We start from the raw sequence: 14,204 nt of genomic DNA, 5'->3' as shown, positions 1-14,204 counted from the left end.
TGTAGCATAGTGTATATTTCACCTCGTAGACAGCGCATCACCGGGCCGGATTGAAATGGGCGCCGTGCCGTCGACGGCGCGATTCGACTCGTTTGGAGACATCCATAGAGGCCTATAGTCAATTGAGAGAGCGTCACCGTGCTGAGGACGGCGGCAGGCGATAAGTCAGATTGTTTAAAAGCGGCCTACGTGGCCGCGGCTACAGAATGTTACAATGTTGGCGAGAGCGACAAACTGACGAACCTTTAAATGCGCGAGTTAGCAAGCAACTCGCAAAAGAAAAAAAAACATGGACGCCATAAAATCGGAAAGTAATATATGTATGCGTTTTTAAGACTTTTTTTCACTTTTTGGCCATGAATACGCTGCAGACCATTTTGGATTTGGGCGCCAAATTCAAATCCTCGCTACGTTCCGAGCCGGTTGCAAAGCACCTACTTTATGCGATCGGTTCTTGATACTGGTTTATAAATAGACCTTGAAGTGACGGGGTATTTTTTATCGGCAATGGTACAAAATATCGCGCCAAATTCGCAGAAAAAGTGCTTAAACGCGAAATTTCGTGGAACCAAGTGAATTTCGCTCAGCCTTGGAAATTTCGCGTTATAATTCGCGTTTCGCGGTTCGCGAAAATTCGGTGCCCCTATCCATTTGCAAGGAAAAATTATTATAAAACCAAGAGCAAGTATTTCATGGCAATGTTATATTTTGGTAACACAGAAATTTTTAAACAAAAGTCAAATGCTTTAGAACTGCTAGGTAACAGTACACTGAAGTAGTGTGGCTGCATCTGGGGCAAAATCTTCAGCATGCCACCATCAGTAATTTTAATGGCGGCAACATTGATAAGGACATCAAAATCAGCTTCCATAATTTAAAGATTGTAAATAATTTTACAGTTTTGAGTGAATTTCCAAAGTAAATGGAATCCATTCAATAGCATTTCTTTGAGATAATTGAATAAAATTGGCATAGCCAGGGGAAGGAGAAATTGAAATTTGCTAATATTCTTATGAAGATGAGATGAAGATGAAATACAGCTAAGTTAAAGGTTTAAAGTAGGGATGGGTCGAATAGTAGATTTCTCGAATTCGAATATCGAATTCGAATATCAAATCATTGCTCGAATATTCGAATACCTCGAATTTCGAATACCTCGAATACTAAACGATGAATGTGAAAATGTTTGACTAGGTCGCTTATGCAGCAGGAAACCCAAGATTTTGGCGAGTAATTGTGACTGCCTTTAAAGGATTCAAACAGGAATTTAGCTGATTAATGGAATATTTTAATTTTACATAAACAATAGGGTAGTTTCCTTCATTAAAGAAAATGAAAGGCATTGATTGTGATTTGTTACCCACCATTGGTGTATTCATAATATACAAATTATTTGGTTCTAGAAATACCGGTTTAGACCAATGGCAATGGCCAATTTTATCCTCATTTGAAAAAGGCCAGATTGGCACCCATGTAATGCCACTCCAGTTGACATCACAGGGACCTATTTTCTACACGAGAGGATAGGAGTTTACATCGTCTAAGGTTACCAATGCATGCATGAGGCACAAAGATCAGGGAAACATGTCTTAATAATCACTTATTAAAACTGGCTGTGGTCGGAAAGTTTTCTTCGCTTGATAAGGTATTAATAATCCTTATTTTAGCCAAGCGCTACCAGCTAGCATGGTACTCGGCTACCTGCTAGCATCCTGCGTGGTGTTAGCGCTCAGAGCCTCACCCCAAGGTCACCTCACTCGCGGCAGCGGGAAGCAGAACGACGTCACGCGGAGTTTTTCCCGGCATTCATACTTACCCGTCGCGTTTTCGCGCGCTTGAAAATTTTCACTTTTAATTTAATCGCGAAAAATAGATATCGCCTTATAAAAATCTAGAATCGTTAAATACGTACTCCAGGAGTATTAATATTTCGATTGAGGCTATAAAAAATAATAGGAGAGCACCGTATTTGAGCATTACGCCAAAATGCTCAGCCTCCGTCGTATTTCTTCGTCTTTCCGGCATTTATTTTCCTGCGTAAAATGCTTAAATAAAGTCAGAAATATGTCGTGTTTGGTCTTATTCTTTTTTAAATTACGCGCTTATTACTAATATTTCAATTTAATAAAAGCGTAATATCAATAGCCGAAAGTCATTGTTAGACAACTTTTGGGCTAGTAGATGACTCATGCAGCAGTTGACCTCCAGAAATGGGGAACTTCGAAGCAGGTAAACAGAAAAAGGCCCGTGGGTGAGTAGAGGGGGGGCGTGAGACACGTTTTTATTGTTCTCGTGAAACTTGATATTTTTTTCGAAGCTAAGGTCTTCGTAATACGATCCCTGCGTGAGCTGGGATCTTTTGTTTGATTTTGGAGAAGAGGAAATCGTGGGAGGGGGTGGGGCGAACGCTGAATGGAGGGGGATAGCAGATCGTGGGAAATGCGCCAATGTCACTATCCCACGGCACTGATGAGTTCCTCCCTATGGTAGTTTCATCTCCTGGGGAAGAAGGGTGAAACGCGATTCTTATTTTCCGGTAACTTGATATTTTTTTCGAAGCTGAGGTCTTCGTAATACGATCCCTGGGCAAGCCGGGACCTTTTGTTTGATTTCCGAGAAGAGGAAATCGTCGGAGGGGGTGGGGCGAACGCTGAATTGAGGTGGATAGCGGATCGTGGGAAATGCGCCAATGTCACTATCCCAAGGCACTGAGCTTCTCCTGATGGGGGACACCTGGGATTTTCGGATTTTTTTCACCCGATCAATTTCGGTTCCCCACGTTGAACTCTATTCACCGCTCTAACCCGCGAATTTGATGTAGTTCGTCAGCTTGCCTAAAACGGCGCTGCATGCACTAAACGACCAGAGTCCTCTATATTGCCATATAATAACTACGAGAGAGTAGTGTTGAGAGAGCAATCTAGAGGACTCTGTAAACGACTAGAGTTCTCCTCATTTTTTCGAGTCAACTACCAACGACGTGCGAGCGACAGTGTATGACGCGAAATTAAAAGTATTCGAGGTATTCGAGACGGCACCTTTGGCATAAATATTCGAGATCTCGAATATCGAATACTTTCTAGTATTCGAGGTATTCGAGTATTCGCGGATACTATTCGCACATCTCTAGTTTAAAGCCATTAAAAATAGAGCACATTAAGTCAGTTTAGGTAATCCTTATATCATCCTTTGTCAATGCTTCCGAAATAAATTAATTTCATCATCAGGGCTACAACAAAAGAAATATTTGAGGGCATAGCAATAACATTTCATAAATAATTAAACACATCAATATCAATACAACAGCATTATAAATGCATACACCCATGTCTCGTATAGTGCAATTTCGATTAGCGCAATCTCGATATAGCGCAAATTCGTTCCTCGGGAAAACATTGCAACGCAGTGTAGCCTAATCACAAATCTTAAACGCTCTCGTGATAAAACGTGAACTTGCGCTAAGTACACTTGAAATTTCTATCATTTTACGGATAGTAATACTATTGCTTGCCTTGTATCTTCTTTTTTGTTCATACATTAATCGAAATCCATTGCTGTGCAATGGCCAAAAGTATAACTCGTCATTGGGTCCAGATAGCCGGCCTACCGAAGTAATTTATCTCGTCTCCTTTTCGCACCGAGCTCCTTCGCGGGAAGTTGCTTTTGGCTCTACGAAGGGTTTGAGATTTTCTTTTTCGCCCCGTACGGAGTTTTTTTTTCGGCTTGGGACTGACCAGGTAGTCGCTTCCTCCCCTTAATGACCTTTCCTAGCGGGGTTCCAGACCCTTTCCGCGGCAACTGAGCAAATATTTGACCCTTTTCCCCGAAGGCAGCCCATCCCGGCGTACTTTCTCAGTCAGTTTTTTGTTGCCAGTGCAATTTTAATTTTTTTAATTGTTACTGTTGCATTAAATATCAGTTCATCAATGTATTCCTTTCATTTTGCAATGCCTGTAGAACTTTTAAACGAAGTTCTACGGTTATTTTTAGGGTTTTCAGCAAAACGGCACTATCTCATAGCCAAATGAGTTTTTCCGAGAAGAGTGAGGTTAACATCTTCCACGCACATATTTAAGTAGGAGAATACGTACACCAATGAGAGTACTTACAATATGAGAGTAATTACCTGGGTAGAGCAGTTCTTATTCCTGCAATGGTATGGACTGCTTCTCACAACATGTTTCTACGTAAAACATTCCCTATTGGTACATTAAATTTACGAATTTTTAGGATTCGCATTAATCAGTATTTATAGCGAAATTTGTTTATAATACCTTTGTATTCAAAGGTTGGTAAGAGGTTATTAAAAATAGCCGCCGTAATTTTGGCTCACGACAAAGAACCGAGGGAATCAAATTTTATTACACTACGAGGGCTTTTTTTCATAGAAGTTAAATCGGATATTCTATCGAATTTCACCGCAAATGTACACTTAGAATGTAGCTAACAGAGTAACGTATACTTTTAGATGTAAATCATTACAATATCGCTCCTATAAACTTGCTAGTAAGTTTTAAAAATAACAATTAAACATCTAACCTTAGCGTCTCCAAAAATTGCTCTATGTGATGATCAACTCCGTTAATATGAACGCTAGAATTCCGTTTAAAATTTGGAACCAATCAGCAGAACATACAGAATGTAATTACTCGCATTGATTTTCAAAAAATGCAACATTTACGTTTTTAGTTATTCCACCTTATAAACAAATAAGTGACCATGAGCACCTTCCATAAGTGGGACACTGAGAGCCGGAATGGGCCGAGATAATCCCCACGCGGACAATAGGAAGGGGTCGAACCTCTCACGCTGAGAGACCCTAATGGCGGTTGGGACCCACTTGGCATGCTTGACCGCGAAACCGTGAAAAAACGGCCTTTGGTCTTTTGCTTCGAAAAATTCCAGCCGTGATAAGCCGGCCTTCCTTCTTTAGCATCAGAAAATTCAGGCCGTGAAATCACGCCCTGCGTAGGGAAGAGGTTAACAGAATGATAATAAATAATTTAGATCGTTAATTAAGCGTGGGGTTAGTGAAATGAGTTTTTTTTCAGCAATACGGTTTGAGACGTATTTTTTCCGTCATAGGCTACCGGGCGATTGACTTCCAGGTAGAGGGTCTACGCTAAAGCCTTCAAGGTCATCGGTATTCACGGGGGAGAAATGGAGCGGTGGCCTTATCTATTATTGGCCTAATTATACTATCTTTAAAGATGTTTTAAACTATAATCATTGATATAAATAATCTTTTCTAAGGCTTTTTATGGGAATACAGATGTTTTAGAGGAAATTCAATACCCAAGACCTATGCTACCAGGAACACATCCCTATCTTCCCAATGTTAAAACGCTCTCATATAACGCAAATTCGTATAGCGCAAAGTCCCCAAGGAACGCATCCCTTGCGCTAAACGAGACATGGGTGTATTTAGATAACTCCTCCATTTACATACCTTAGAATAAAATTGAACTTGAAAAAACATAGTACCACAATGCTGGCAAAGGATAAAATTTCAAAGTTAAATACACCAAAGGATGAAGTTCGCCATGAAAAAATATTTGACTTAGCCGGGATTCGAACCCGGATCTCCCGATTGCCGGTCAGGCGTGCTACCAGTTACACCACCAAGCCATCTTCTCAGAGCGAACTTCGGGATGGGTTTTACCGAACAAGATGTTCCTTCAGTGCTTTGATAAAATTTCAATTACCTCAAATGACCTGTATGCCTTATTTTAAGTGAAATTATAAATTAAGAGGTTGATAAGAGGTAATAAACATAGAAGAAGTAAACTTGAGCATTGAAAAGCAATAAGTCACCTTTGGTTGATCAATGACAGGTTGCTGACCTACACCAAGGCGATCAGCTGGGTCATCATGGCGTCTACATGAGCCTTCTCTCTGCATGCCATCGTGACCTGAACTGGGTCGGGGCAAAGATCTAGTCAATCCCGACTCATGCGCTCCAGTGCGAGACTGAGCAATGGATCTTGCTTTATCCACAGTTCTCCTGACCGTGGAACCCAAAAGACGCTTCAACTGTTGGTGGGATCTTGCTAGAACTTTCCTGCAAGTAACATTTAAAAAATCACTTTGTGCTCAAAACCAAACATTCATTGTATAGGTGAGGGTAGAGCTCATCCTGCACAAACCAGTTGCAATTTCCCACACTACATTCAGAAAATCACACCACAAAGATTTTCCTCGTGTTAATGACGTGCTTAACCTGGATTTGAGCTTAAAAAATTCTCGGAGGCCAAAGACCCCACCAGGGTGCCCAGCCAAAGCAGAAAAATTCATGCCTAATTCCAGGTTTTCCAGGGAAATTTAACAAAACTCCAGATTAATCTTACGTGATTAAAGCGATAGGAATTTTAAAACTCCCAAAATTACTTCAATACCGTTAAAAAATATCATATTTATGTATTATTTTACATTCCTAATTTAAAGACTTACACTTAGCAATAGAAATTTTCCACTTAATTTATGAATGCACCTCAAGATATCCACCATAATTTAAGGAGTTTTATAAATTAATATATATGCTTTCATAAAGTGCAATTAAAAATGTCATCAATACATTATAAAGCAAACATATACATAAAATAGGCCAAAAAATGGGCATTGAACTGGCATATTTTTATGTGAAAATAATTTGAAATAAAAGATTTTGAAATTCCAGGCTGGAAGAGAAATTCATGAATAATTCATGTATAATTCCAGGGACTAAAATTTCACGCATAATTAATTCCTGCTTCTCCTGGTCACCAGACACCCTGCCTACCTGTTAAATGTTTAACTAAGGAATACTCACCCACGCTTCCGACCAGAAGATTCTCCTTGCTCATCATCAACAGATCGCTCACTCCTAGCATCTATTGCAGCAGAGAGACCATCATGAGACATAATGGATGCATCAATTGACCCCACAGAAGACGGTGCAATCGACGATGCAGATGGAGATGGTGGCCTCAAGCTAGATGTTTCAATGGATCCTGTTGCAACACTTTCTTCATCTGAATCCCTCTCTCTTTCAAGACTTGAATTGCTATAAAAGAAAGAAGAAGTCACTTATTTTAAATGGGATTCTGAATAAGCTGGGTCATGACTAAGAACATTACCTCATGAACTACATTCACAAGTGGCAATCAAGGACATGATTGAAATACAAAATTGAAATTCCCAGAAGTTTTGTGCAAAAACTGAGTACTCTACGTACGTATCACGAAACAAGAGCCTATGGAAACAGCAAGTATATTCATTAGCACCTTTTTACACCCTAAGCCATCGAGTAAGACACAATATTAATGGGAGATACAATTCTCGTGCCGGGGGAGGGGAGAAGGGAAGGTAGAGGGGAAGTATCTAGCAGTAGAATTCAGTGTAAGTGGTGCAGGCTGAACTTGAGCAGAGGTGCAGGGCTCAGGGAGGTGGAGCAGATTGTGGGAGGCAATACCTCATAAACACTTAGACAAATATTTTTAAAAAATTCAAACTGAAGATACTTTACTTTCATGTTTTTCATCAGGATCGAGTTTTTCCAGAACCATTAAATCCAATTTTGGATCTTTCCTAATTATGGCCCCTAGAGCATAGGTTTCTGTGATGCTAAAATAAACTAATATTAGCAATCTATCAATCATATATCGGGCTATCATCATAATTTAATGCTTTCTTAGCATAATTTCGGGCTTTAATACAATGGTACACGAGGCTTAAAACTTCCCTCACTATTTTCTTCATAAACCCCAATCATTTTATTACTTCAATGACAAGGAATGGGACAACTTTACTTTGATATTTGCTCTAGCATTTCAAAAGACAATTAGAGGCAGAAAAAAATTCAATTAATTTAAAAAGATTCCTTCCATGGATAACCAATCATAAATAAAAGAAATATTATCTATGATCTTCAAATGTATTTTTCATACCGCTAATTCGCAACTATTGCAGTGATCTCACATGCGGTTGTATGGATCATGAGGGAGCCAGGAGATTTTGCTGCACTTGTCATGTTTATGCCACAACCAGTCAAAGTCAAATGGGAAAGGAAGGGAGTAGAAGAACTGAAGGCAGATCTGATGCTTTCATAGAAGGCTATTCGGGCTTACAGCCAGGTGGTCTCTCTCCATTCTGCCGACGTTTCGGAACTCGAGTTGTGTTCCATCCTTAGGGCTGATGGCGAGTGAATGAACTTCCTTAAGAGTGCGGACAGGTCTACATTGGGGAAACGGGGAGAACCATCACTACCAGAATCAAGGAACATCGGAGGCACCTCAGGCTCTGCCAACCGGACAAATCTGCGGTGGCAGAACATGCAATCGAATCCAACCATAAGGTGAAGTGGGACCAAGTGAAGATTCTATGCCATGAGGCAAAGTTCTGGGAAAGACTGACAAAGGAATCCATCAAGATCCAGCTTGGAAGTAACACCCTCAACCGTGATGCCGGGTATTCCCTAAGCAATGCATGGAAACTGGCCCTAAGGAAAATCCGATTGGCTACCTCCCAGACCTTCACGTAAGACCTTCCACCCGATGGAGAGTAAATAAGCTGGCCAACTTCATCCACTCGCCATCAGCCATGAGGATGGAATGTGGTGAGCAGGGGATTTTCTGCATGGCAGGAAAGGTGTGATACCACTTTTCCCACGCTGGGGTGCATGGGTCATTTCTGAGAATTTGGACTTCTCTGGACAATGCACTGGGGTACTCTATCCCCACGCTCCGACCCCCTTCCTGCCACCTGCAGCCCCAGAAACTAGTATATGTAGGGCAGAAATTCTGCCTTGCAGGAAGTACTTAGGCAGTGCACTTAGTGTTTTCCGGAAAGTTTTTTTTGCTGTCGTTTGGGGGCTGCTGTGGTTCTCTCCTCTTTCGGACCTTGAAGCGGGAACTGCGGTAGACCTTGAGTGACAATTGCGGACCTCGAACTGGGAACGCCCGCGACCCAAAACATTGGCATCGCCTCTTCCTACAAGATTGAAGTTTAAGCTCCAATAAAAGCCGACTCAATTATGAGTATTTGTATCGCTCTCCTTTCTGTAACCTTATCCCTTAAGTACCAAAATAGGTAGCAGTTACCCCGTCGCGACAGGAACACGACTCAAGTTCCAAAAACATCGGCCAAATTGAGAGAGACCACCAGACTGGAAGCCCGAATAGCCTTCCTTGAACCAAAGGCAGTGAGGGAAGTGGAAGCAGAGAAGAAGGGAGACGAGATCACATGAGTCACAGCCAGGTGCTCGCCAACACAGACAACTTGCTGGCATATTGGAGCGATGGGAATACAAGTAAAATGGAAAAATTATCATTTGAAAGATCTGCAGTCGGGTGAAGAAAGCTCTGGATGAGTTCTTGAATCAATCTATTATAATAGTCTATGAGCATAAATAATATGTAATATATTGTTTGATTTAAATAAATTATGAAAAATATAAGAAATTTAAGTGAAAGTTAGGATTATCCATGCACTCCAATTATTCGTACAGCATCCCCCCATTATTAGCCTGGATAATCGGGAGTTCAATGTAAGTCAAATGGATTGGATAAAAGTAGGGACCTTTAAAAAAATATTCACCACAACCAACATTTAAACCCAAACCAACAAGGTGAAAAGTCAACAAACTGGTCACCACATCTACCTAATTCCCAAACTGCCATTTATCAAAGTGACACTCTGATAATCATGTAGTACATGAATACTGTTCTGTTTGTGATACATGAAGGCACTTTTATGATAAACACTCTTGGAATAATAATAAGATACTGAATTTTAATCCACAAATTTTCACATTTACAGCACGATTCATGGTAGACAACTTTACTCTGGGAAAGAAGATTGGAGTTTCAGAGGAAATACTGGTGCATGAAAAAACTACAAAGAAAAGTAATTCCATCGTAAATGCACAGAAAAACTTAAGTCATGTACATGCATTTCAGAAAACCAAGTCACCAAACAAATCTGAAAAGCAAACAAGTCTGAATTTGAGCAAAAAGCCACAGAGAATAGAAAAAATTAGGAGACCTGAGAAGTACATCCAAACATGACGAAAGAGGATGGGAGAGTATTCAGGAAGAGGGGGTCCAAAGAGGTAAGGGATTTGTATTTAAGGGAAGGTATTGATAGGAAATTATTATATACACATCTGGGGTAGGGTCAATGAAATCAACAATGAAAATAAAACCCCTGGTCAGTTTTTTATCCTTATATTAATACAGAATGTAGCATTGTTTTCATGCGGGACAAACAGGACGGACTTTCAGTGCAAGGACAGGAGAACATTTTCAATCTTTTATCGATGGTGACAACAAATCTATTTTTGCAAATCATTTTAACTAAATTATCATCATTTTTCTGACTTTGAAGAAAATATTTTATGTCTTTCTGACAAAGGTGCTTAACTGGATTTTATTGAGCATTGAAACTGTTTGAGGTGTAGCAAAATAGAGTATATGCGGAATAGGCAGTTTTCAGCTTATTTAATTAACTGTGCAAATGCCACAAAATTAGCTTGTTTACAATTAATGAATTAATGATATTTGTCTAATAGAAAATTACGATTGCGCTTAGTAAGCTGTAAGTGGCTGCTATAGAAAATAAGTCAATTTTAGAAATCTCATTTGTCTTTCTAGAGGCATTAAACCCATTCATTGTAGCTAGTAAAAACTTACTACCTTATTAAAATATTCAAAGTAATGTCTTTAGGTCACAAAAACTAACCAATGGTGATAATCGTTGAATGAGGTTATTCATAGAAAGACAACCAAACACCAAAAAATAGGTATGTACTCTATAATGCAGGAAATAACAATGAGATTCCCAAGAAAATACTGGGATAATTGTGCCACTGACATACAAGCCCCAGATAATAAAATACAGTCAAGGTAATGAATACAAGTATAAATATCAAGAAAATGGTAACTAAAAACAATTTTGCCAACACAAAAAATGGACAATACAATGGAGGAGGTTACAATCAGTTTCCAAGCAAAACAAAATCATGCAAGTTGATAAAACAAGATAAACCTGAAATGGCCAGCATTTATTGGAATTAGATAAATTAGAACTGAAATAAATCATGAAATAATTAATCTCCTAAAAAAAAATTATACAATGACAAGCAATTAAAATCAAATTTTCATAAAAGATAAATTAATTTCGACATTAGGTAATCTGTAGCCATTAGATGGCAAATTTAAATATTAAAATGTTTAATTACACCTTTGAATATGGTAAAATGTAAAAATATTTAGGGTGACCATAATTGTTATCAATCATAAGTCAAAACCATACTTTTTAAACTAAGGCAGGTTTTCAAATGTTTATCAGTGATTAATAAAGGAACTTTAAAGGGCATCACAACATAATTGATTGAAGGTACTAGCATACCTTGCAACAGAAGGACGTCTGTAGTCTCATTTTATGATACCGAGGAATAAAAGGAAAAAGAAACATATTATGAGAAGTCACGTTCAGAATTAAGAGGAACTTAATTCCAAACATTAATTTGCTATCTTCCTAAAAATGATAACATTAAAATTTATTTTGAGAACACTTCCTAGGAAAAAATATAATCACATGAGGTGAAATTTCCCTCTATTTTTTTATAAAGCAATTATCAAACGTATTTAGTTCCATTCACATTATAAGAAGAGCACAATCATTAATTATGAAGAGTTATCACCATGTACAGAATCCAAAATTGTATAAAAAATGGCAAAATGACAGTACAAAGATCAGCTACAACAAAGCATTTCCATAGACAAAAGTATACAAAAAACATTGATGAAGAATGGGGAGGAAACTTGTGCTAGTAGGTGCATGCCGAGGTGAAATGCAAACGTTGGCAAACTCAAATACCTAACCTAATCTCCTAAACTAATTTCAGATAAACGAAAATTGTTTACCATTTCATAAAATTCAGAATAAATTGTACAGCAAGAGGAAATAATTCATCAAAAATGGTCAATCTTCTGTTACCTCGAATAACACTTTCCAAAGAGAAAATGCAAAAATTAAGTAAAATACAAGAAAATGATATAACATTGGTTGATAAATGTTAAAATGAGTAGGTGAGTGATAAAAATTTATGAGAAGAGAGTGAACAACACTAAATCACAGAATCATGAAAAGTTATATTTTGCAAGATCATAAAGTTAGCTTATTTTTTTGCTGCATGGTAAATGATTCTTAACCATTTTAAGAATCTGAAGCAGCTATCAATTTACAAAACTGAAAAAGACATGCTGTAAAGCTACTTCCCTGCATAACTGAAAACTTAAAAATTCACCATAGTAAGTCTTACCAAATATTGAAACAATGACAAGTCAAGGACATGAAAATGCTGAGTAAATGTGGGGGAAAATCAAGTTGAGAAAATAAATAATGGTAAAAAATAATCAGAATAAAACTGAAAGTGCAGTCACTATTACACCCAATATTTCCAGGAGTTCAGGAAAAATATTCACAAAATTTATCAATTAAGTGCCCACTTATTCCAGATACAAGCTTGATTACTTTATAACTGTCACTTTAACCGATACAAAAGCAGGTTTTAAGATGGCTCAAACAATTCTATCTATTTTTAGAAGATACAAGAACCAGGAAGACAGTCAATTCATGAGGCTCAATAAAAATTACCAAAAGACACCAAAATACCATGCACTAGACTCATGTGACCCTCAGAGATATAAATAACATAGACAAAAAATGCACATAATATGACTAAAAAGTAGAGATGTGCGAATAGTATCCGCGAATACTCGAATACCTCGAATATTAGAAAGTATTCGATATTCGAGGTTTCGAATAGTTATGCGAAAAGTACCGCCTCGAATACCTCGAATACTTTGAATTTCGCGTCATACACTGTCGCACGCACGTCGTTGGTAGTTGACTCGAAAAAATGTAGAGAACTGTAGTCATTTAGTGCTCGCCGCGCCGTTTTACGCAAGTTGACGAATTACATCAAATTCGTGGATTTTAGCGGTGAAAAGAGTTCGACGAGGGGAACCGAAAATGGTCGGGTGAAAAAATACGAATATCCCCGATTCCCCCCACCAGGAGAACCTCAGTGCCGTGGGATAGCAACCTTAGGGCATTTCCCACGATCCGCTATCCCCCTCCATTCAGCACTCGCCTCACCCACTCTGACGCTTTCCTCTTCTCCGAAATCAAACAAAAGGCCCCAGATCGCGCAGGGATCGCATTACGAAGACCCCTGCTTCGAAAAAAATATCGAGTTACGAGAACAATAAAAACTTGTTTCACGCTCTCCCCCCTTTTCTCACCTACTGACTTTTTTCTGGCTACCTGCTTCGAAGTTCCACATTTCTGGAGGTCGACTGCTGTGTGAGTACCGTGGGATACTTACATTAGCGCATTTCCCAAGATCCGGTATCCCTCTCCATTCAGCATTAGCCCCCCCCCCCCCTCTGAGGCTTTCCTCTTCTTTGAAATAAAAAAAGGTCACAGCTCGCGCAGGGATCATATTACGAAGACCTTAGCTTCGAAAAAATACCTAGTTACACGAGAACAATAGAAACGTGTTTCAGGCCCTCCCTTTTCTCCCCCACTGACCTTTTTTTTCCTACCAGCTTCGAAGTTCCCCATTTCTTTGGAGGTCAACCGCTGCATGAGTCATCTATTAGCGCAAAAGGTGTCTAAGAATGACTTTCGTCAATTGATGTGACACTTTTATTGAATTGAAACATAAGTAATGTGCGCGTAATTTCAAAAAGAATAAGACCAAACACGACGTATTTCTGAGTTTATTTAAGCATTTTACGCAAAGAAATAAATGTCAAAATACGACGGAGACTTAGCATTCTGGCGAAACTCGATATGAGCAGCAGAGCTTCTCGGAAGTTGAAGCGGTATTTTTTTTCGAAAGCATATATTAAGTTACAATAGGGTAGTTTCCTTCATCAAAGAAAACGAAAGGCATTGATTGCGATTCCTTACCCACCATTAGTGTATTCATAATATACAAATTATTTGGTTTTTTGAAACACCGGTTTAGACGAATGGCAAGGGTCAAATTTTATCCTCATTTGAAAAAGGCCAGATTGGCGCCCATGCGATTCCACTCCACGTGACGTCACAGGGACCTAGTTTCTACACGAGAGGATAGGAGTTATACATCGTCTGACGTTACCAATGCATGCATGAGGCACAGAGCTCAGGGAAACATGTCTTAATAATCACCT

General features: G+C 38.9%; 1 protein-coding gene across 3 annotated transcripts in view; it reads right to left on the bottom strand.

Moving 5' to 3' along the window:
- The window catches only part of LOC124163475 (WD repeat-containing protein 44), a 61,023-nt gene that overhangs the window by 12,128 nt on the left and 34,691 nt on the right, over positions 1-14,204 (bottom strand). For 2 of the 3 annotated variants that reach the window (XM_046540400.1, XM_046540403.1), the window contains 3 exons: positions 11,386-11,403; positions 6,809-7,042; positions 5,815-6,061 (listed from right to left, as the gene is read on the bottom strand). In XM_046540400.1, the coding sequence (XP_046396356.1) occupies positions 5,815-6,061; positions 6,809-7,042; positions 11,386-11,403 (499 nt within the window). The remainder of the gene's footprint in view (positions 1-5,814; positions 6,062-6,808; positions 7,043-11,385; positions 11,404-14,204) is intronic. The other variant, XM_046540401.1, reaches the window with a different exon arrangement.

The sequence above is a fragment of the Ischnura elegans genome, chromosome 8 (assembly GCF_921293095.1).
Source record: "Ischnura elegans chromosome 8, ioIscEleg1.1, whole genome shotgun sequence".
Lineage (NCBI taxonomy): Eukaryota > Metazoa > Arthropoda > Insecta > Odonata > Coenagrionidae > Ischnura > Ischnura elegans.
The sequence above is the reverse complement of the archived record's forward strand: the minus strand, read 5'-3'. Positions and strand labels throughout refer to the sequence as shown.